This window comes from Corvus hawaiiensis, chromosome Z, assembly GCF_020740725.1.
Source record: "Corvus hawaiiensis isolate bCorHaw1 chromosome Z, bCorHaw1.pri.cur, whole genome shotgun sequence".
NCBI classification, from domain to species: Eukaryota; Metazoa; Chordata; class Aves; order Passeriformes; family Corvidae; genus Corvus; species Corvus hawaiiensis.
The window spans coordinates 35,150,765-35,175,205 of NC_063255.1; the positions used below are offsets into that span (position 1 = coordinate 35,150,765).

Sequence of the window (24,441 nt, forward strand, 5' to 3'; positions counted from 1 at the left end):
TAATATTCCACTTCAAAATGGAAAAAGGGTTTCTGCTAAAAGATTTTTGTTATAGATGGTGAAATCTGACATTTTCAGCTACCAGGACTGAGTTATGATAGCGGCTACACCAATATGTAACAGAATGTGAAATATATGCAAGAAAAAAGAAATATGGATTCAGAGAGATCTCTGCCATAAAGAAGAAAATTGCATTAATGCTATATATTACTCTGCCTACCTCTTTCTGCTCCTGTAATACCTCTGTTCCTTTGCAGCACATAAGGATTAAAAGGTGCTTCTTCTTGTGGGTGGCTAATAGTTGACTGAAGCTGTAGCACACAAATAAAGTTTTTCTGTTTAACAATGAATAGGTAAGTCAAAAGCACTTTTTTTCCCCAAGGATTTTGGCATAATGATTGCAAGACACCCATACGTAAGAATCAGAAGGAAAGGGAACCAGAAGAGGTTATTTCATTCTGGAGGCTATTGTTAGAGCAGGCTAAAAGCATAGAAAGATATGACAAATATTTCAGACCATTAGATAAGAGAGAATTAACTGTAGTGGGTCATGCACAAATCTTATTCTGCAGATATTAAATTTACATCCTCTTTTCAAATTTGCCATGTAACACAAATAGTCAGAAGGATTTCTCTTTAATTTATCCTTCCTCCTTCTTCAAGTTATCTCTCCCCCTACCTAGGCAACAGAGAAATTGCTAGCAAAAATGAAAACAAAAAACAATTTCCTGTTTCTCTTGTGGATATTACAGAGGGACTCTATTTTAAAGAAGTGGAAGAAACTGAAGTAAAAAGTTACTACTTTAATAGGCTTGTGTAACCATCAGGGACAAACATAATGGACCAGATATTAGGACATCTGCTCCAAGGAGGGAGAAGATTGCCCAATTAATTAAGCATCTGGTTCAAATACAATTCTTCTGCCTTTACTCTTGTCAGAGAAATAATATGGAGTACACAAACCGTCTCATCCATTGTTTGTTCTGGAACTCTTCACCTGGGTACGGCACAATGAAGTACATAGATGAGGGAAACTACTAATCTGGTCGCTTCTGTTTGTGAGCTGTTGGGAACACGGGAATTACAGAACCTATTTCTGCACATTAGCTTCTTTTCAAGTAAAGAGAAACAAAGCTCTGGTGGAAGGTGTCCTTGCCCATAGCAAAAGGAATGTAACAAAATGATCTTTAAGGTCCTTTCCAACATAAACCATTCTGTGATGTTTCCTGTAGTGAACTATTGGATGCAATAGAAGTTTTATCATTTGGAAACTGCATTTAGTAGGGGAAACACCTGACCTGGGAACTACAGACCTTGAAATCATGATGGTATATGCCCAGTTGGCTGAAATAGAAAAGGTTTCACTACACAGATTTTACTGCAAACCATGTGTAGGAAGCCAGTTTTCAGCAATATTCTGGCCTAGTGGGATGAGCACAGTGAAATCAGGCACAGTAAGGGTAATGTTTCTGACTTGAATTGCTTAGTATTTGGAACAGTGTTAAAGGGCCATTTGCTGTCAAAGCAAATCACAAAACTCTGGAGAGTTCTGGGATACATCAAGGAACAAACTGTCTGATCTATCATTCTTGAGAACAAGGGAGGCAAATGAAGGTATAAACCAAGATCCTCAGCTCTAGTTTTGTTTTTCTAGACTGATTCACCCTGGCAGCTTTCCAAGACCTGTGTCACTATTTTACACAGGTAATTCACTAACCCCAAACCCCCATTAAGACTGGAAGTCAACTTTTAACTGGCCAAATGTAATTAACATACACGAAATTTGAACACCTCAGGAATCCATTCACTAGTGAAGAACGTCTGGTAAAAACATAGCTCTGGCCAAGACCTAGATGAGTCCTTAAATTTGACACCAGACATTTCTGCTCGTTGCAATTCAAGAACAACAACAACAAAAAAATCAGAAAGGATTGGATGCTCTTGCTCAGCAACTGCATTAAAAAAATAAGTACATCAATTCCATGCTTGTAAATAAAGCTCTGCAGCTGTGAATTGGAAATCACACAGTGACACCAAATACAACAAAGTGGGTTCTCTTTCTCAGGGAGCTGCTCATGTTTAAGAAGAATCACAGTGTCTTGTTTATCATTACTTAACTTGGTTAATATATGTGGAGTGTTATTTCTAATTGTTGCAGATGGATTCAATAGCTTAGTAATGTCTTTTTCATTAATACTCTTTTTTTCCTGTCTGGAAGGAAATGGGAGACCTGGCTACCCTGGACAAAGAGAAGCCTGAGGTTCTCAAGACTTCCATGCCTCAGTATTCAATGGCAAGTTCTGTAGCCACATTGCCCAAGCTGAGAAAGGAAAATGCAGGGACAGGGAGAATGAACACCCTAAGTCCACTGAATGGACTTAAGTTAACAATGAACACTTAAGTCCTAAGGAGAGGATCAGGTCTGTGGTCATCTAAGGAAACTGAATGTGTACATGCCCATGGGACCAATGAGATTCATTTGAGGGTACTGAGGGAGCTGTCAGACAAAGTTGTTAAGCCACTGTCATTTTTGAAAAATTGTGGCAGTGAGGTCAAGTCTCTGATGACTGGATAAAGGGAAATATGACTCCCATTTTTAAAATGGGGAAAGCAGAAGACCGGGGGAACTACAGAGCAATGAGTCTTTCCTTTGTACCAGACAAGGTCAGGAAGCAGATGGTCCTGAAAACTATGCTAAGTCACATGGAGAAAAAAGGGGTGTTTGGTAACAGCCAACATGACTTTCCTAAGGGGAAATCATATCCAACAAATTTGGTGACCTTCTATGACAGGGCTACAGCACTGGTGAATGGGGCAGAGCAGCTGACATTGTCTATTTGGGTTTATGCAAAGTGCTTGACACTGTTCTGTAGGACATCCTCGTCCCTAAACTGGAGAGAGGTGGGTTTGATGGATGAACCACTTGGTGGATAAAGAATTGACTGGATAATCACACGTGAAAAGTGGTGGTCAAGGACTCAATGTCCATGTGGAGACCAGTGATGAGTGGTGTCCTGCAGGGACGGGGCCGATGCTACTCAGCATCTTTGTGGGTGACACGGACAGTGGGATTGAGTGCAGCAAGTTCATTGATGGCACTAAGCTGTGTGATGCAGTCACACTGGAGGGAAGGGATGGCATCCAGAGGGACCTGGACAGGCTTGAGAGGTGGGCCTGTGTGAAATTCATGACCTTCAGCAAGTCCAAGTGCAAAGTCCTGCACCTGAGTCAGGGTGATCCCAGACACATCTACAGGTTGGGCAGAGAAGTGATTGAGAGCAGCCCTGAGAAAAGGACTTGGGGGTTATGAAAAAGTTCACATCCAAAGCCGCTTGACCAGCAAAGTGAGGGAGGAGATTCTGCCCCTTAACTCCACTATGGTGAGACCCGACCTGGAGTACTGCATCCAAGTCTGGTGCGCCTACCATGGGAAGGACATGGAATTGATGAAGCAAGTCCAGAGGAGGCCACAAAGTTGATAAAGGGACTGGACCATCTACCCTACCAAGACAGGCTGAGGAAGTTGCGGCTGTTCACAGAGAAGAGAAGGTTGTGTGGAGACCCCGCAGCAACATTCCAGGATCTGAAGGGGGCCTACAGGGAAGCTGGAGGGGGACTCTTCATTGGGAATTGTAGTGATATGACAAGGAGTAATCGGTACAAACTGAAAGAGGGAAAATTCAGTTTAGATAATAGGAAGGAATTCTTTACTATGAAGGTGGTGAGGTTGCCAAGGGAGGCTGTAGATGCCACATCCCTGGAAGTGTTCAAGGAGAGATTGGATAAGGCCTTGAACAACCTGGTCTAGTGGAAGGGGCCCCTGCTCATGACAGAGGAGGCTGGGACTAGATGTTCTCTAAGGTCCCTTACAAGCCTTAACATTCTGTGATTCTATGATTTCTGGCTGAACTACAATTTAATACTTCACAGGCACCTTTTCAGCTCCTATTAGCAACTTGGGAAAATTGTGCAGCACTCAGAAAACCTCAGACGTTTTTCTTTAGTCCTGCCAGTCATGTACTCACAGCATGTACCCACCTTGCATAACTTTGAATTGGATTTTCTACCAGGAATTGGAATTTTTTTCTCTTAAAGTCAAGAAGACTGACTAGAAATGGGGCAGGAGATATGCATCCTTGCATATACAGTGATCTGAGTGATAGTAAAATAAAATTTCCTTTTTATTTAACTGTCATTTAAATGCAGAGTCCCTTCTGCCCTACACTTTTAAAACAGCAAGTTTAATTTTGTATATATTTTTTGGATAAAAGGATCTTTTTTTAATACATCTAAGGTACAGGATAACTGATTACTTCTTGTATTCTTACAAGAAACCGAGAATGGGCAAAATGATCATGGATTTATTCAGCCAGTGAAAAGGAATACAAGAAAAGAGTTCTCTAGAGGAGCCTGTTAAAAACGTGACAGATGAATGAAATGGCTCCAACTACTCTAAATCTGACTTTTACTGTACAGATTATAATTTTATAGTAAATAGTATAGTAATATTCTCATGAAGATTATGTTCATCAAGAAGACTGACTTATACGGCAAGTGCAATATTCTTTCAGGTTAATAATTCTGAATTGAAAAAATGCATACCATAAAGTAATCTTATTTTATTAAAATTTAATAGTGGAATACTGCATGACAAGCATCTCATTAGCCATAACCTCAATGAGCTTTGGCGAAGGCATCCCAGTTGCCACTAGGTGGCAGGATTTCCTTTAAATTGTCTAAATTAACACTTTTGCACTGGTAAAACAGACTGATAAGTTTCGATCTGGATCCTAAAATTTAATACAAATAGTGCATTTGGGAAATAAAAAACCCAAAAAATCCCAGGAATGAGTAAATATAACATAACAATTAAAATAAGTAGAATTTTTCTGGTTTACTGTCTGAAAGCTTTTGACATAGTAGAAGTGATTGTGTAATTAACCAGGTCTAAAGTAAACTCTGCTTGTTAAGGTTAACAAATGGTCAATCTTAGAATTGTTCAGAGCAGGACTTTTGTCTAGAGTCTAAAATCTGGCAGTATGATGTGGGTCTGAGTATTAAGGGTTAAGTACACGTAAGTGGTGATCAAATCAGGTTTCCTAAACTACTTCCTTAAATGACTGTTTTTTCTCTGGCAATATGCTTCAGTCTCTACTCTGTGTATGTTGCCCAGAAGGCAGGAAATAGGTATTTAACAGCAGAAAGTGACCAGAGCAAGACACAGGTTTTACCAGGTTAACAGAAAGCAGTGTGACCAAAAACATGCCTACAGAGTTCAGACCCTACACTCATTTTTCTGAATCAACCCAGAATGTGTGATAGTTTGGCATTGTATTTCAGGTGGTTTAGGGCAGATCATGAGACTGCATCTGTGTTTGTATGTGATAAACACACAATGAAAAAGAGATGTGGGTCCTCCAGGGATACATAGCTGACAACAGCTGTTGGTACTTCAGCATAAAAGTGAACTGAAGCTGTAGGAAAAGAGTATTTGTTATTTATCAGGATTATCAAATACAGTATATATCAAAACACAGCTTTTCACTCCTAACAGTAGCATACCTCTAGGGCTTTTCATGACTGCTCATTTTAGTTGAAGAGCAACTGGAAATAAATCAATAAACATAAAGAGAGACTCATGGATCGAATAGGGCCATACATGTTATTCTCAGCATGCAAACAAACTCATAGCTACAGGTTTCAGAACTACATCAATTACTGGACAGCACCATTTTCTGGCCATGCAAGAGCATTTTCACCAGGACAGGGCTGGGGTCCCCTCAGCTCCCTGGCACCTTACCAATTTTCCCATTCTGTTTGGTCTTTTGACATCTTACACTTGCCCAAATGTAAGTGAATGTATAACAAGGTTTGTGCACATAGGTTATGTAAGTATGTATTTTGTTGTTTTTATTGTACCCTAAATGTGCTCAGTAATAACATAATTGTGAAAGCAAGACAATTTCCTGATTAGGAAGGAGAGTAGAAATGTAATTTTGTTCTGCAATAACTGAATGGTTTTGAAAAGTAATTTATCACTTACATTTCATGTATATTGGTGGCCAGAATTATGTAAGAAGAGTCCCTCTACTTTTAAAACTCCTCCAAACCCATTGCTTCAGTTATAAAATCAAGCCCATAATTATGCAGGGAATTAGGATAGATGCAGAAAGCTTACAAAATCTTCACAATCTAATTGTTAGTAGTCAAGACAGCAAGTGAAAAGAGGAGGAGAAGAGAGTGAAATTAGTCATGTAAGTATTTTTAACCGAAAAAAAGTATATGAGGCACCTTTTTGCTGCCAGCCTTTGGAAAGGTGTACGATTTGAGTCTTGAGATAATTCCACCTCCTGCCCAACTCTAGAAACCACAATGTCAAAGAGGAATAGTAAATGTGTCATGAACATAGCTAAAGGTTTTTCACAAAACAAAAATACAAGAAAAAAACACTCTCAACTCTTCTGTTGCGTGTGCCTGCAAGTACACACATGATGCATCAAACAAATGTAGTACAGGAAATCTTAGTACTAAATTTTCATCTGTATTACTGTCAAACCATCCTGAACATACCTTAAAGCAGTTTTTAAATTCAAACACATTGCCCTTTCTCCAGATCTTTATTTATAGAGTATGTTGTATATTTCTCCTTCCTCTGTCACTGAACTTTAGCCCCCTTCTCCTACCCCCAAACATATTTAGCAATGTAGATGAGTGGAAAACTTTCATGTCTGGAAGTATGACTAATGTATTGAGCAAAATTTGAAGCACACCTTGGTCATACAACAGACAATATGGTTATTGAAGCAGAAAGCACACAGGTAATACTAATTCCAAACAAAAAAAGAACAGGTGCTACATTTTACATGTGGACTTATGTTCTGTGTAAATATACCTTTAAAAGATATGTGAATATATTTTACAAGAATACACTAGTTATGTTAAATGTGACAAATCAGCATTTCTAGGGGTCACTGAGAGATCATACCTGACTATTTAAAACTATGTAGATGGAGTACTTATTGTTCAAACATTTAGACTAATGCTGAGGCAGAAACAATAAACTGAACCACATTATCAGTCACTTTAAACAGCCTTTGAACTCACTCTGATGTTCTGAACATTTTAGTAGTCCATTTGGACTTCTTATTTTCTGAAAAGATAGCTTTTTTAATTTATAGGATTGGTGTATTTCCTAGTTTTCTTCTAAAAGAAAATGTTTGATTTCACATTAAAAAGGTGTCTTTTCTTTCAAAACACCAAGGATAGCCATGCGGTCCCTGTTGCTGCCAGAAGAACACAAACCTTTTTGACGCTTGACATTCTTCATAGCTGTGATACATAAAAATTCAGTTATTGCCTACTGGAAAAGGTTACCGAGTCAGCTGTTTTCTTTTACTTCATGAAATTTTCTTTCCATATTGGGAATAAATGAATACTTAGCTACAGTTTTGCAACAGATACATTCTCTAAGAGGTCAAGTGCTCCTTTGCACAAGCTGAGCATGGATGGTTCCCATTATACTTTTCCAACAAGAGTATATCCCAGCACTTGAGTAAGCAACCACTTGTAGTGCCTTGATGTTAATACTGCTTAACTCACACGTTTGTATTAGACCTACAGATGCATGCTAAGATGAATACTTCATCAGGCATAGGGACAGTACTACTTACAGTTAGGCTGTACTCATAAAATTTAGGTCTATTATTATTACCTGAAAAACTGTGACCTAAACAAATAAAATACTGAGAAAGGTTAAGAGGACAGCTTAGGAGCTGGAGAACTGAACTGAAGACTCATTTCAAAAGCTCCTCTGCAGGTTTAAATACATACTGGGATGAAATTGATTGCAGCGAGAAGAAAGTAATTTGTAAAATGAAAGGGGTCAAAATCACCTTAAACCTGGTTATGGAGCCTATGGTGAAATGTGAGAAAAGTCCCAGTCCATGCATGTTCTGGGAGAAGCAAGAACAAGTAAGTCTCCATATTCTGCATGGGAAAATTAGCTTCAATACAGACTTTTATCATAGAGTCCTTTCTTTTGCAGAGGAAGCGTATTAGTATCACTAAAAAGGAGATGGTCCATATTCCAATAAACCTAAGCACTTTGTTACTCCAAGTTTGTTCATGGAATAATAGTGAATACTAGACAAATCTGATGTAGATTAACGTTCCTGATATAAATTTTACTCCAAGTCCTTACACACCAAGAGTTTACAGATAAATTATTTGGACAGTCTGCCTTGCATATCACCAAGCAGGTCTTTTTACCTTTTGTGCACCTTCTTAACTTCGAAACAACTTCAGATTTGGGCATGCTATCCCACTAAGACTTTGGAATAGCACCACTGTAATTTAGTCTGTAATATATATAAAAATGAAAAAAATACTGAAAAACTGGTCTGGATGGGAACACCAGTATTAGATCGTTGCTTGGCCATTTTGTTCCTCTACTGTCCCTCTTTTGCTTCTTTATTATAATCAATCCTTTCTCACAAGGCATGGTCATTCCTGTTGCCTTGCTTGGGATTGTCTCCTGCTGGACATCATTCTTCAGTGCAGTGTCAAAAACTGGTGAAAGTCTTTCAGTTGAGGCCTTGCCAGTGTTGAACAAGCTGGAAACACATTGATGTTTCCCCTTCCTCTACCAGCATGGTGGTTGCTCATCCTTATTCCTATTCTGATTCACTGCAGGCATCACATCTGCTGAAAAACTGTCTCTGCTCACCATTCTGTGATTTACATCTGACTATTAGAAGTACAATATCTTGCACTAACTTCTACTGAGCTTCACCCTTTTATTTTCCAGGATGTTTCTCTAATTCATCACAATTATTTTGATAGTTCAAAAATTAACTATTCCAATTTACATATTTTGGCAAACCTTTTAATAAATTAAACAAATGTGCAGTATACTAGAAATGTCAGAAACTCTGAAATGCTAATTATCATGGTGTAAATAATATAAAGACAGATTGCACATCCTCCACATAAGATTGTATTTGTATTACATATGTTTGTGGTTGTATTCATTCTCTTCAGGCTGGGTTTTTTTTTGTTTGTTTCTGTGTAATCTGAAAAATTGTATTTCAGGCATAGTAAAATCTTCATGAGTTACTGCTTTTGCACAGAGGTATTAATGTGCGAGGACCTAGAAATATTAACAATATTTTAGCATACTATTTGCAAAATATGCACTCTCACTCTTAGCTTTGGTGACTTTCCTTCTAGTTATCATGACAAGTCTTAAGCAGTAGTAGTTAAATTTACACTTAGTGAATTTTTCGTGAATATTATGAAATGTACACAGTATTCCCACACTGAGTGTGCTTTCCTATCACTGCAACTGCATGTATACCAGGAGATATATATTCATGTGGTCTTGTGTGCTTAAACTTCATGGACATGCTTGCAAATGGCACAGATCCGAATCTCAAGGCAGCATTTATATATTTTAACTATTTATTTTGTTTTATTAATTATTCATAATAAATAAAATAAATAATTATTATTACATATATTTAATATAAAATAATAAATTTTATAATATTTTTAACAAAAAAAGGGACTGATTTTGGTTGCTTAATTTCCAATGATTGAAAAAGATACCTGATTTTCAGAAATGAAAGTATGAGAATGGCTGATCACAGGCCTGCTAGGAGTCAATAGTACTGAAATAAAGGTAATTGACCATCAGAATAACAATTTTTTTTCTATAGTGTGGGACTGCATCAAGATAATGACCTAGATGATTACATTCCAGGGAAATGATTAAAATTAACTCCCTATTTCAGATGAAATCAACTACATTGAACAAGACAGTATTATATGATTCTGTGGATGTATCACACCTCAGGTGGCTCCTCTAGTCAGTGGACTTCAAGAACTTAGGTAATTATAATAGCAGGTGAACTTGCTCACTCTTCATGGAGTTGGTGAAAGAATCACCCCTAATGCAGTGCACAAGAAATGAAACCCTTGTGCAAAGTCTGATGTTAACTGCACACACCAAATACGAAAATAAATTGAACTTCCATGTCTGCTTCAGTCAGTGGATTCTCAAAGTGAACAATGTAAGCAATGTGGTATCTCTCCTCCTGGTGTTGACACAATCACTATAAATACGACCATCAAGGAGGCATTCTGCCTATGTAAAATACTGTTTTTTTCACATACATTTTATGTGTAAAAGAAGTTAACAAAATTAAATTATGATGAGCACATACAAAACACTGATGAAAGCAAACCATACCAGAATATGTTAATTTTCTTTTCAGCTCACTGTTTATAACACTAGAAAAACAAACTCACAGATGAAATAATATCCAAGAACTAGGACTCCCAGAGCAGTATGTGACTGTAAGCCTTCCCAAATGAATGCTATTGCTATCCCACCACCTACACTTACCTTAGGAAGTGTTCCAGAAGAAGGATGAGTATTAAAACCAAGATTATCTGTGAAAGAACCAAATGTAAAATGATACTGAGCAAGGTGAGAAATTTGTGTAAGAACACAGAATTTTACAGAGGGGATCAACTGCCTAGTTTTTAAATCACATTACAGTGTTTCTCCTGCACTACCTTCTTTGCTTTTGTCTCTTATACACAGCAGACTCTGGTACTTCTGGCTACAGAGACCAAAGTATGTGCAGATCCTAAATGATTTGAAGGAGCAGAAAAAGAATGGTGGAAAAAGCATGTAGTGATTCAAAGGAGTGGAAAAAGTAAAGACTTCAGGGTTGGACTTGATGAACTTGAGTGTATTTTCCAACATAAATGGTTCTATGATTCTATTCTATTATTCTATATCCTCTCACCATGGCACTGGTATCCAGCTAGAATGACAGAAGGTGGCCTTAGAGAGAGAAAACCACTTCTGGAAGAGCACAAGTTGGACATAGAACAATCAGAGGCATCTCTTTTCCCTTTTCAGTCAGGGCAAGATGGAGGACAATGTCTCCTCAGTGTGACATGACATTAAAGAAGAAACAGGATAAAAGCACATTGAACCTCACAACATTTTCCCCACCTCTTCTCCTCCTTTCCCACAAGTTATCACAGAATGCCCCTCTGACTCCCACTTTCAGCGTCGCGTGCACTCAATGCCTTGTCCTGCCCTACTCCCCCCAACACGGGAACTCACCTCCTGGGTGCATGACTCACTGCACCCTCCCTGAACTCCTGTAGCACCATTGCTCCTGTGCCTGCTTCAGCTTGGAGTAAGGACCACTGCAGTAGTGCTGGGAAGACCACCTTATTCATGTGTGTGGTCCAAGTATATTACGCACTGCCACTCTGAGCAGCAAAGCACATTTCTGATCTGACAATAATTTAGACCCAGCAGTAATTTGATTTGGTAGCCTTAAGCTACAGGATCTGCCTCCATCATGCGCAGTCCGGCAGATATTAACTCATTTGAAAAGTGAAAAATCTGCACCTACTTATAGGGCAAGTGGAAAAACTGCACAGATATTTATCATAAATTTCATGTCTTTTTATACATATAAAAATAATAGGAATAACTCACCATTTTCTGAGCCATGTTGTGGACAAGGAATGGTAAGAACCCTTAATAATCCATCTGGTTTGTATGAATAATGCTCAACTAACTAGTAGAATGAGAGGGGAGGAAAAAAAAAGAAATAATGAGAGTAAAAGGTATGAAAATATAAGGGTGGTATCACTAAATATATTGTCTCTTTGAAACTGTGTGCATACGTACAACAGTCAATACATATTACAACAAATGACCTTGGCATACAGCAGATCTTTACCGCACATGTTCTTTACGTTTTTTTAGCAAGGATGCATGTTTCTGAAGTAACCTTGTGGATAAATGTGGAACATGATTCAGGAATTGAATTAGTAAGGGTCAGTACTACCCCCCTGGTTCTGGTACTAAATAGCTTTTTAGCTCTGTGCAAATAATTTATTTTGATATCTTTGAGTTTTCACTCTTTTTTTTTTTTTTAATTTTTGGGCATAATTACAGTGCAAGAATGATCCTAATATGCAATGCTTTATTTGGACCTCAGAATTGCAATAGGATTTGCACAGTTAATAAATGTATAGCACAAGTAGTTGTGGCCATTTGAGCTCCTGGATTGTCCTCGCCAGGTCATTTTTTACAGGTTTTCCATTTGGGTATAAAGGAGAAGGTCTGTGAGTGTAAGAGTTGCAGACATTCACAAAAATTGTAAGATAGCAGAGCTGCTTTTAAATTTCCAGTGACACCAGGAAAGAAATACATAGGACATTTAAAAAAATGCTAAGAATTAATCTTAGCATTTGTAAATAATCTTAGCATTCTTTGCAAGCAAAGATTCCTATTTTAGATTTGTGACTCACTTTACTTGTTTTAATAGATTTTTAAGCAAGAGGATGTAAGAGAATTCTGCAGGGGTTTCAATTCCCTTAGTATTTTCAATTTACACAATCATTTCACCAGTATTCAGTTTTAGTATCAACTATGGCATAGTCAGCTATGGACTTCTTAACTGCGTAACCTTTACCAGGGTTCAGGCATATTTTGGTGGTAAGCCTCAGCAAGCCATGCTTTTGCAGACTTGAAGGTAGAGAATTTCAAAGCTAAAGACTGCATTATGTGTACAGCATCTTAAACCATCCCCTTTTTGCTTCTTCGAATTCTGCTGGTTGCTGTCATAAAGGACAGTAGCAAAAGACTAAACCAAGCATATGCATGATTGAATATGGTTACTTGCAAATGTAAACGGACTTTCATTCAAGAGAATGTTCAGCTAACTGAATAATTAATCACAGTTTTGAACTCAGCTGGGCTACAACATCACATTTAAAAATGATTACACTGTACAATCACACAGCTTTCCACATTAACATATATTTTCTTCGTGTATAGAAACCACACATTGGAAACATATGACAAATAACCTGCCAAAATGTGTTCATTTTAGCCAAAGACAATTGTCACAAGGCAAAGCAAAACAAAGCTGCCCTGGTCAGTTATATGGAAACGTGATGACAGATATCCACGTGATATAAATTTAACAGACCTGCCACAGGGTGTCAAATCTTTTTCCATCCGGTATAGAGAGCTTTCCGGTCTTATCTCTGTCAATACGATAGTGCAGTACTTTTCCATCATTCAGTAGGCACAGGGCATAGGAACCACTGCTGTCCCTTTCTCGGATGCTGTAGGAATAAGAGAGATTTTCAGGGTTACACTTTACTAGGAATGAGCATTCTTCTTAAATCACCCTTTCCTTAAAACTTCAGAATTAAAAATGAAACAAAGTCAGCACTGCAACTTCTGAACACACTTTGTTAAGTCTTTCCTTTATTTATTAGTGTAATTAATTTTCAGATAAATTGCCTAAAGTTTCTCTTTTTTTCTTCCAAAAAGGCAACAGATGAAAACAAAAAATCAGGGATGTAAGGCACTCTGTTAGGCAGCTACAGAACACTGTGCACTGCACAAAGCACTCTCTGGGCAAATATGCATTTGAAAGCTTCTGCAGTATGGGCTTACCTCTCTTGTATCTTTTATCTTGAAATAAAGAGATAGAAGAACAGAACAGAAGATAAAATACTAAAAGAATGTAATGTGAAAATCAAATAAAGGCAACATTATTGTGTGAAATAGCTTGTTGTATGGCTGAGAATTTAAAGAAAATATTTCTGTAATCATTAATTCTTATAATTTCAGTAAAGACATTAAAGTTTTGCTGCAGATTTCACATAAAATTCATATGAAACTTCACCATGAAGAGATCATCAAATGTAACATAAAAACTTTGTCTAACACTCATAGGTAGCCAGGATGATCTCCTTCTTCCAGAAGGAGAGTGAGTGCCCTCTGGGATGCCTATGAAGAATGACAAAGTTGTTTTACGTGTACTCAGGGCTAGCTGACACTGACACCAGCGTATTCTGATGACTGGACCCAGAGTGGATAGGAATTTGTTACTAGCTCCATCATAGTTGGTGCAACATTTCTGAGTTCAGAAAGAAGGCATTTTCTTTCAGGCGAGTTCCCCTGCTCAATTACAGCTGACAGTGAGACAGCAATAGAATTAGAATAAAATTCTCTGGCTTTTTTTTTTTTTTTTTTAATGAAAAGCCTAGATTCTGGAACATTAAAACGTTTCTTGTTCTGGTGTGCACAGAAATCTATTTACTCTCCATTGAATTTCTGAACGGCCTTGAAAAGAAATACAGCAGTAATGCTCCCTAAGGTGTTAAGAAGCTTTGCTGGTGCAACACTGGTACTTGCTATAATATCTCAGAAGTTTGCAGAGCCAAGTATTGAACTATTCTCCTCAGCTGACTCCCTCAAGGCTGAAGTAAAACTGTGTTTTGTCTGAATTACTCATGCACCTATATCTTTCAAGTAGAGTGATTATTGTTGCCTAAGATGTGAACAAGACACTGGCTAAAAGGAAAGGGAAGTAGGGTCAGTTTTTATTTTCTGAAACCAAAGTAACTTGCCTAAGTCTCTAAAGCAAATTGAAACACATTGTGGTTTCTTCATGACATGTAGGTGTTTTCTTAGCATGCTGATTTCCTGTGCTGAGTGACCAGTGAAGAGCAACTAAATGCTAAAATGAAGAACAACTTTTACTTTGTCCTCTTCTGATTTGCTCTAAGCAAATAAAGCTCAGAGAAATATTTTCAGAATAGAACTAATTGTTTCTAAAACACAAACACATGGCGTTTCATTGCAATCAACTTCTGTTCAGAATAAAGCACAAATAGGATTATAAAAATGCAATGGATTGTTTCTCAGTAACAAATACCCTTCATGTTTCACATGAGGAAATGGTGGCTCCAATACAATTTGTTCTACTGAAACTGGTTCTCATTTGCAAGAGTCGTTACTCTCACAAGAAGCATTTCTTGAGAGCACAGGCACCCATGGGAGGAAAGAATCCTGATTTCTAAAGAAATATGCAACCATCCAAAAGCTCTATCACTCTTCAGTGCAGGATTTCAGCAGAGTTCAGGTTTACAAGGCTGTAGTTGCATTTCAGAGCTTTTCCTTTCCCTAACCCAACAGCTACACAACTCTGGAGCCATCTGCAGTTCAGAGACATGTCAGCTTCTGTCAGACAGCTCTATCACTGCACATCCTAAAAACACCTCCGTTCTAACACTCATGATTAATCAGGGTCCAGAGAGAGCCTTTTTCTCTTAGAGTTATGGAGCAGGTGGGTTTTAAACTGCAGTCAGTCAACTCCAGCACAATGTGGATCCCTACAAAACACAAAACCAGGAGATACTACCATCTTTCCAAACATGTCTGAAGAGCACAAGTATTGAGTGCATTGAATTGACAGCCTAAGTCTTAGTTTTGGCAAATAGAACCCTTACTGGATGACATGGATTGCCCCAAGCTATGTTTCACAATTTTATTTTGGTTTTTAGACTGTGGTAATGACTGCCTAGGTTAGGCTAAGCCGCCGGAACTGCAGCTGGGTAACAGTATCCAGTTTGATGTCAACAGTTGCTGTAAAAAATAGAGTTAAAGGAAAATGTTATTCAAACTAAAAGGTTGTAAATTGACATCTCTTTGAATGGAAATAGAAGTTTCACATCTTTTTGATGGTGCTGCCTGTATTACCCAGGGCCTTCACATCAGATCTGGGAGCTCTCTTCATATATGGAACTTTCCGTCTATTGAAAATAACAATTTTCAGAATGTTGAGAAATAATTTCAAAATGCCAAATGCACTCTCTGCTTTAAAGTGCTCTGAAATGAAAAACAGTTTTTTTTGTTCTTCGATAAAGACTGCTAACAAAGAAGGTCTTCATTTTAACAAAGCTATTAAAAAAAATTTTAAAAAGCATTTTAGCAAGGAAGGAAGCCAAAGCTGGCACTGAGGTATCACCCTGTCTTCCATTTCATGTTATTGCAGAGAATCACAAATGTACAGCAGAAAAACATAAAAATAATAAACACCTGTAAATAAACAACATTGTGATTTCATCCACTGAGAATAATCAGACATATGAAGAACTTCATTGAAAACAGATTTGAATACATATGTATATTAGAGAAGTGCCAAAGTTTCTAGATTTTTTATGACAAACATTTTTAAAGCAGCAGAATCAGGGATGTAGAAATTCAAACTGTTAACTGATGCAATGCAAAGAATGTTTAGGTATTGATTTTATAGTTCATGCAATTTGTGTTTGAGTACTTTTTATGGTTTTGGGAGTACCACATACATGGCAATCAACAACAATTTGGAGCATCATTGCAGACAGTGCAAATAGCTATCCATTCCCTCCTCTGGTATTTTCATTTGGAAGCAAAAAGAACAATGCCCCAATTTTTTTTGTTTCCACCTGAAAACCCAAATGATCCCTCTCTTTCTAAAGAAGAATATCCCTGAGGGTCAAAGAAATAAATTGCTATTACAATATGCCTCATTGACTGTGTAGAAAAAAATAGAAGTTGCAGCAGTGGAGAATTATGAAGAAAATAAACCAGCAAAATGCTTACTTTAGGAATGGTGTGAAATAATTCTTGTTCCTGAAACCAAAGGCATGCTAAATTTTATTGTCGGCATTGATTTGCCTTCTCAGCAATAACAGCTTTGTTGATGCCAGAGATATTGACATTGCCCACTGCTGATCGAGCCCCAGCTTGTCTGCCCTCACGACCATCTCTCAGATAATGCTATTAACAACATGGCTACTCATTATCACTTCAAAGATCTGCTGCACAATGCATATGTCCCAAGTTTGAGGGTAACAAGAAATGAACTTGGTGCCATCAGTAAAAGAATCATATAAAGAGCAAAACGGATTGACTGCCATCTTCATTTGCATCATTTCTTCTCCCCTGTTCAGTAACACATTAAAGCTGTTTCAGAAATGCCAGAACACTACAGAATTTAGGAGATATCCCAGCTTCACACTACGGCTATCTACAGTGGAACCTAAAAATTCATCTCCTGGTGAGTCTGCTGCACAGATACAAAATACTTTTTGTGGGAAGGATTGCATCACATTAGTCTATTTAGTTGACTTCACCCTGGCAGCAAAATACACCATGCTCCGCCAAACCCTAACAAACAGCTCTGCAGCAAAACCGCACCTGCAGTAGGGGATCTTCTTAGTACAGCTGTCTCAGTTAGGGACCACAGCTTTTCTTCACACATCAGACCCACTCTGCTGCTGAAGCACCCAGTGCAGAGCCTGCCTTGAGGAGCCACAGCCCTGCCACACTGGTCTGCCAGTGGCACCCAACACATACCTAACTGAAGGTCAGTAAACAGCTCTCCCAGAGTCACAGGCATCATCCAGGCTGCTGTGGAGAGGAAGACAGCACCTCCAGAAACACTGTTCATTGTCTTTATATTATCATTTATCTTGAAAAATTCTTATGATCATCTAAGCCTAGCAACTGCTTGGCACTTTGAAGAGGAACTTCATCATTAACTAATATCCCTGAATTAAGGTCACATTTAATAGGATTGTTTTCATCTTCTATGGTGTCAACAATGTCCAGTGCCTTTTATGGATAAATAATACTAATAGAATTATTTAAAGAATTCTCTACAAGGTCAGAAAAATGACCTAGCTCAGGATGCAGTCCAGTAGCAGCAAACTCCTAGAAGAAGGCAGTAATCTTAGTGTAAATATAGACTGCTAAATATACCAGGAACAGAAATTTTTAGTCAGACAAAAGACAAGAAAACTCTTACCGACAATTGCACTTCAAACATTATTTTGAAATACTGTTACTCATAGTAACTATTGTGACATACAAAAGACAGTTTAGTTTCTAGTTGCCATGGAATGCCACGATGAGTATTACTGTAACTCATTATAATGGTCTAAACTAGATTTGTCCTCTTTAATATTCTCATTACATACTGAAGACACTCATATGACACCAAAATAGTTTCCTACTTTCCTTTTACACAACAGTTCATATTTTATGTGACCTACATACAGCTATGAAGACATGTAAGAAGTTATATAGACTAAACTGCTAAGCTGCAATGTCTTCACTCACAATTTCCCTAATATTGAATGTAAAACAGTATTTCTGAATATTCTTTATCCTCCACCAACTTCAGAACTTCTGGTTTTTAACACATACACAAGATCACATGTTTGTTTAACTTAAGTGGTCATTACTGGTGATAAATCAAGATATGCCAACCCTTACCACATACCAGAGTTGTTTCCTATGTGAAACTACAGAGAAAACTAACTCTTTTGCTCAAGAAGTCATAATTTATTTTTCAACTGTTCCACACATGCATGCATGAACTCACATAGATAATATCAATGATATTATAAATATTTAACGATGCATTATCAACAAAAATACTATTACAAAATTAGTAAAATTATTACCAATATTAATAGTTTGATCTATGATCAATGTTCTCTACGAGGAAAAATGTAATAAACCCCAGAAATCTGGTGAAGAACCATCATCCAATACAGAATGTAAAACAGTGAAGTTAAGTGGGGCTTCAGGCACAAAATTCTCTATTTTCAGTTTCTTTTCAGATAATTTTAGAGATATTTTACTTCTGTTCCACTGCTATTTTTTTTTTCTCCAAAGTTTGTGCCTAGAGGGCCAATCTTACACAAACATTCTTCACAGAAGAGCTAGGCATTACTTCCCACTTCATGACATGGTTTCTGTGCTTGTGTTTGAAAACAAACTCTCTAACATACACATATATACTTCACTGACTTTTAAGCCATGACAAAAACTTTAAAAAGATCTTTGAAAATTCCCTAGTAAAACACCCACAGTTAGCTCAGATTTTTTCCTAGGATGCATTGTAGCGTTATCTTTATGATGCTATTAATGGTATTTTGAATTGCAGTCAGGAAGCTTTTCTACTATTTCCATATTTAATATATTAAAAATTCTAGATTTGACAATCTTGTACCGCTGCAAAGTAGTGCTAAAGAAATCTAGATGTTACTTGTATTATTACAAAGACTTTTGTACTGGATTTTGTTTCAAGGTAGGTAGGTCAGATGGATAGAAGATTCCTGGTGTAATGAAGTTTTGGAGACCCTTGTTAAAAATATACAGAAATATTCTAGCCCTCTAACATTTATTATTTTCTCCATAATAAACAATATGGTTTTTGTCGTATTCAAGCACTGCTTGTGGATTTGTTAAATAACCTCAGAGTACCTGATCTCTTTGAAAATCTAGCTTCTCAGTTTGTTCCCAGATTCCAATTGCTACCTCAGCAAGCAAACAGATCTTAGACCTTGAATGTTCTAAAGTTTTACCTTTCAGTCAGCTTCTGGGCTTGAGTATCACAACTAGTGTAAGAAAACAGTCCCTGAGAACCTACATTCACAGTCACAAATTCAAAGCCTTCAATTCACAGACGTACGGAATATTCTGACAAGCACAGCTGCTGGGTAAGTAAAACTATGCAGTGTCTGTGCCTGAAATGTGAAACAATGCACTGCTCTCACATTCAGCAGTTTTGCCGCTACTGCTTTGGTTAGCCAGAAATGAGTGGTTTATTTCTCAACGCCTGCCGAGCCAGCCCATGTTAGGCAAACCACTGCAGAGAACAATAAACCTCTCTGAATTAGACCGTTCTTTTGTTATTTGCGATGAGCCTCTAAGTCTATGGGTCTGAGCATTAGAATGGCTCAGGAAGGTAAAATAACTGATTACAACACAAACGAACAACACGTTATTTCTCTTGCTGCACTGGCTACTGAACTATGGGGTAGATGAAGTTTTCTCTCTGTGTCTTCCCTGAGACCATAAGAGCAAATGGCAGCTGAGTGGTTACTATGGTCTAAAATGGCCAGATAGGAAGTCAATACAAGAGAAATTAATACATCAGAAAGCATCCTACAGATGCAGAAGTAGACAGTCTTGTCCTTAATAAGAGGGAACCAAGCTCAACACACTAGCAGCTCATATTATTTAAGCTCTAGTGGCACTTCTCATGGTTTAAACAGAGCCTTAAAATCAGCATTTTCTCCTCAATGGGTTTCTCTACCTGATATGGAAGCAGCCACCTGAGTTCCATCAAAACTAAATAAAATACGGATCCATTGACATAACCAGTCCCGTGGGAGAATGTCTGAATGCTCCCCCACAATTCACAGAGCACGTCACTGCAAACAGTAGCAGAAATGCCTCCTAGGCCATCTTTAGGGAACACGGGAAAATGCTGGGAAAATATTTCCAGTCAAAGCAGTAGGAACTCTCATAGAAGAATAAAAAGAGACCAATGTTTATAATAGAGGCTAAAAATGTCAAGTCTCCTAAAAAATTTCACTCCCTTACTCCAAAACCTATCCCTGTTGCTAAGAAATGTTAGGTAATGGATCTTTTTCTTTGAAGAAAAACTAGTTTCTTTTCCACCCCTCCCCCCCTTCCCCCACGTCTGCCCTTCCCCCCCTCACCCCAAAGAGAAGTACTTTGGCCACAGAGAAACCAATGTGTACCTGAGGCAAACTGGAAAAGCTGCCAGTTTTAATACATGATCATGATGCAGCTGATACAAAAATTTGATTTGGAAAGGTGTTAAAACAGAAAGCAAAAAAGCAATGTATTTTTTGGTACAAGAGCATCATTAAAAGAAAGGATTGCTTTTTTGTCTCAATTATGTATCCACCAGACCTTATGTTTAAAAAGTAGGAAAAGAAACTAGCAAAATCACAGGGCAAGAAAAAAGATGGGTTATGTGGTAATGCTGGGCTGGTAATCTGTAACAGCAACTCCGTCCACCAAATCCTCTAAACCCTATGCAATAGGAAGACATCTATGGCTCCACAAATCTTTGTAACTTTTATAACAGTTTTTTTATTAGAAGTATGAGTTTGTAATGTAATGTAATGAGTTTATTACATGTTTTTGCTACACATGGCAGAAAAAGCAACTGGGTAAATGAACCTCTGGATGTGATCCCCGCCAATCAGGAATATGAGGCTGAAAATAGGCATGTGGGGCAACTTGGGTGAGAGTGGCTACGAAACACAAAAGGTTCAAGGACTGAGGGAAGGAAAGAGAGTTCAAGAAATGAGATGTCACTACAGTCAAAGCATTTGTGGTTAAGACCTCATAGGAATTCACTCTATAGGAAACATTTAAAGGAATTATTGGTTCCTGTCAACTAAGACTGAAACATGGAAATTTTCAAGGGTTGCACACACAACAGCAATTAGTATGGCACAATTATGGAAAATCAGGAAAGTGAAAGAGTTGGTACTGAAGAAGCACGTCCTTCCTGCACTTCGCTTGTGGGGTTTCACTTTGGACTGGCTCTAAAACAACCAAAGAAGGCTGAGTGCTAAAGAAGACTACATAGGTAGGTGATGAAATTTCTCTCAGAAATTACATAGCTCTAAGTGATCCTTACTTGGCCATGACTTTTAAGCTTAATTTTCTATCATTATATCAATGCTTTCTGGGTGGGGGGTGGGAATGACAAAAGATGGCTCTGTTAAAACACTGATACTTTTCAAATAAGGATTTTCCAAAAAAACCTCTTTTTTGTTAGAAGACTTTGGGTCTGGTCCTCACAAGATGACAGCTGTCAGTCACTATCCTAATGACACATTTGTGCTCAGAAAACAAAAGATCATCAGGCTGGGTAAATGCAGAGGGTAAGCAATAGACATAAAATAGTGCTGTCGAGGTAGAAGCAATTCATTCTGTTGCTTAACTAGAAAACAAATTACCACCACTGTCCCTGGGAGAATTGGGGACAGATCCCAACAGCTGCTAACACAGGCAGTTTATATATAATTGTACCAGTTTAATAAATCTCTGTACTGGGTGCAGGTCGTCAGGCTTTGACAGTGAGGCTGCAAAGGCCAGTGGCTGCCCTGGGCTGGTCACAACTGGTTCCAGAAGGCCCTGGTGGACACCCCTGCAGGTGTTTCATGCTTTTGTTATAGTTTTCCATCTTTAGTTAAGTGAGGGACTTGCTTAGGGCAGGAAGCATCACGTCATGTAAATTATGCTGAACTGGGTGCCCTCGCTGTGTATGAACCACGTTTCAGGGCATAAGCTCATTTGAGATTTATTCAAGAGAACTGTACAGTAACACTGGAGGCAAACAGCAATATCACAGAAGAATGCACTCACAGAAATTTTCCATTGTTTCTTGACCCAATGAGGATACGGTGTTCTGACTCCTCCCGAGAGATCCTCCCATGGAACCATGGCATCTTCTCATGGGCTGTAGTGGCAATCAGCTTCTCCAGCTGAGGCTTCTGACTAATGATGGCTTGTTCAAGAGCATGCCCCTAGACAGCAGTAAAAAGATGGTGAAACAGTCAAACTATCTTCTGCAATAAAAGCAGAGTCTTTTGGGACTGCTTTTGGGACATCCAAAATCTGCACATACTTGTTGCAAGTGAAGAAAAGGCCCAGTAGCTGAAAAGATTTTAAACCAGAAACTAACATTTGGTAATCTAAACATCACAAAATGAGGGTTCTCCCTTTATGTCTAAGAAAAAGAAGGAAAATTAACCAGTAAATAAAAATACTGATATATCACTATTTAAACTTAAAATAAAGTCATATTATTATGCTAATGAGACATAGCTAAATAGAGTTAGTATCAGTCTGAGATTTCAAACATACCTCCAAATTACATATCCTATGGCAGTGTACTAAAATAAACAAACATGCTTTGCACTGTTGCAGCATGTCTATGTCAAAGACATCAATGCAAATTTTCCCAGACAGAACAGTCCCCATTTTAGTGTGAATTATTTAGAGTAATATTAACTTAGACACTTCTAACCCTGTCTTCAACCTACCACTTCTAAATTGGGCCCAGAATCTGAGGGCATTCCTCACTAATTTCACCAGTTTTTAACTAAAGTTCATCAGCTTCCCTCTAGATTGAGCTCAGACTCATCAGAAAAGATACTGCGAACATCAGCAGTTATAGAAATGTTGTGTAAGTTTCAGGCTTTCCCAGTTTGGGGATGGCTCCATATACTTTACAGTGCAGAATTCATAGGGTTATTTGCTAGCAGCAAATGAGATTAAAAATCTTGTGTTAACTTCATGAGTTCATAAAGGTAACTCATGGCATCTCAAGGTGAAACAATACTCCTTTTGCAACCTCCTATACTCTTGTTTCCATGTTAAGACTGGCTTCTTCATAGTCATTCTCAGGAAAAAATCCAACCTCTTGTCCTCCGTATGGAAAATTCCTGCTTGACCCGTGCAGCACTGAAGGTGTATAGGCAGTGCTCTGCTATGCAGAAACTGGCCTGCTTCGGGAACAAGTTCTGTTTTGGACATAATCTAAATTAGCAGCACAGAAACAAGGCCAGCTAAAAGAGTAAGATGTAAAACAAGTCATCACGTCACCATGCCTGCCTGCATATGAATCTATAAAAAATCAGAATTAAAAGCAATGAAACAAACCATTTCTGATCTTGTTCATTACATGTATTAATTTTTGGTCCAAATCCGATGACATATGTTAGTGCAGAGGTAGATAAGATTATGCTAGCCCAAGACATGTTAGAGATTCTAAAGATTTAAATTTCAGGAAAACTAAATTTGTCGCCAAGTTACTGCATGTACTGTGGAGAAAAAACCCTCACTGTTAAAACTCAAACCGCTGTGATTTCATTGTGAAAAAACACTACCTAGCAGCAGCAATATCTGGAAAGAAACACTTCAATCTCTTTTTCTCCTAGATCAAAGACTACTTTATGGCAAGATCAGTCTGGTTTTACCTGCAAATTCCATGTTTGCTTGACATACTCTCTGATGAGGTTCTCTTTCAAATCTTCAAAGGGTCCTGTTTTGGGTTCGACACCTGGTGGCCGATTGAAAGGTTTTCTCAGTAGACAGATGAGGCCATCCGCCTCCTCTGAGTGATAGTTAATGAGTTCAGCAGGACTGGCGTGCGACTTGCCTCCTGTGATAGCATATGAGCCACTCAGCTCCCTCTCAATTGTATAGTGGTGAACCTTCCTTCCATGGGCCAAGGATAAGGCAAAGCCCCCCAGGTAATTTCGGCTTTGGCGGAGCAAATATAGTCCATCACTTGCTCCTCCCTGCATCAGATACTCCTCGGCATCTTCACGTGTGATATTACCAAAGAAGTATGGCAAATGGTTTGCAGGGTTTGATGTGTTGGAAGCCATGGCTTTTCTTTTCCAAGTAGCAAACCTAGAATACTATATCTGAAAATACAAAGACAGAGACATGAATATCAGTAGAAAAATTAGGATAAACCAGTAAGATGGCAGTTCGCATGCAGTATGTTCACAGAATCACAGAATGATTTAGGCTGGAAAAGACCTCTAAGATCACTGAGTCCAGACTTCAAACAATCACTATCTTGCCTACAAGACCATGGCACTAAGTGCTCTCTCCAGTTGTTTCTTGAACACCTCCAGGGATGGTGACTCTGTCACCTCCTTGGGCAAAGCATTCCAATGTTTAACAACCCTTTCTGCAAGGAAATTCCT

At 38.2% G+C, this 24,441-nt stretch overlaps 1 protein-coding gene across 5 annotated transcripts in view; it reads right to left on the reverse strand.

Annotated features, from left to right (window-relative positions):
• Positions 1–24,441, reverse strand: part of SYK (spleen associated tyrosine kinase) — a 56,718-nt gene that overhangs the window by 15,638 nt on the left and 16,639 nt on the right. For 2 of the 5 annotated variants that reach the window (XM_048291975.1, XM_048291976.1), the window contains exons 2-8: positions 23,701–24,153; positions 22,085–22,245; positions 13,029–13,167; positions 11,525–11,606; positions 10,406–10,452; positions 6,292–6,360; positions 221–311 (exon numbers count right to left, since the gene is read on the reverse strand). In XM_048291975.1, the coding sequence (XP_048147932.1) occupies positions 221–311; positions 6,292–6,360; positions 10,406–10,452; positions 11,525–11,606; positions 13,029–13,167; positions 22,085–22,245; positions 23,701–24,114 (1,003 nt within the window). In that variant the 5' untranslated portion in view covers positions 24,115–24,153. Of the gene's footprint in view, positions 1–220; positions 312–6,291; positions 6,361–10,405; positions 10,453–10,814; positions 11,489–11,524; positions 11,607–13,028; positions 13,168–22,084; positions 22,246–23,700; positions 24,154–24,441 lie in introns of those variants that run through there. The other 3 variants (XM_048291977.1, XM_048291978.1, XM_048291979.1) reach the window with 3 other exon arrangements.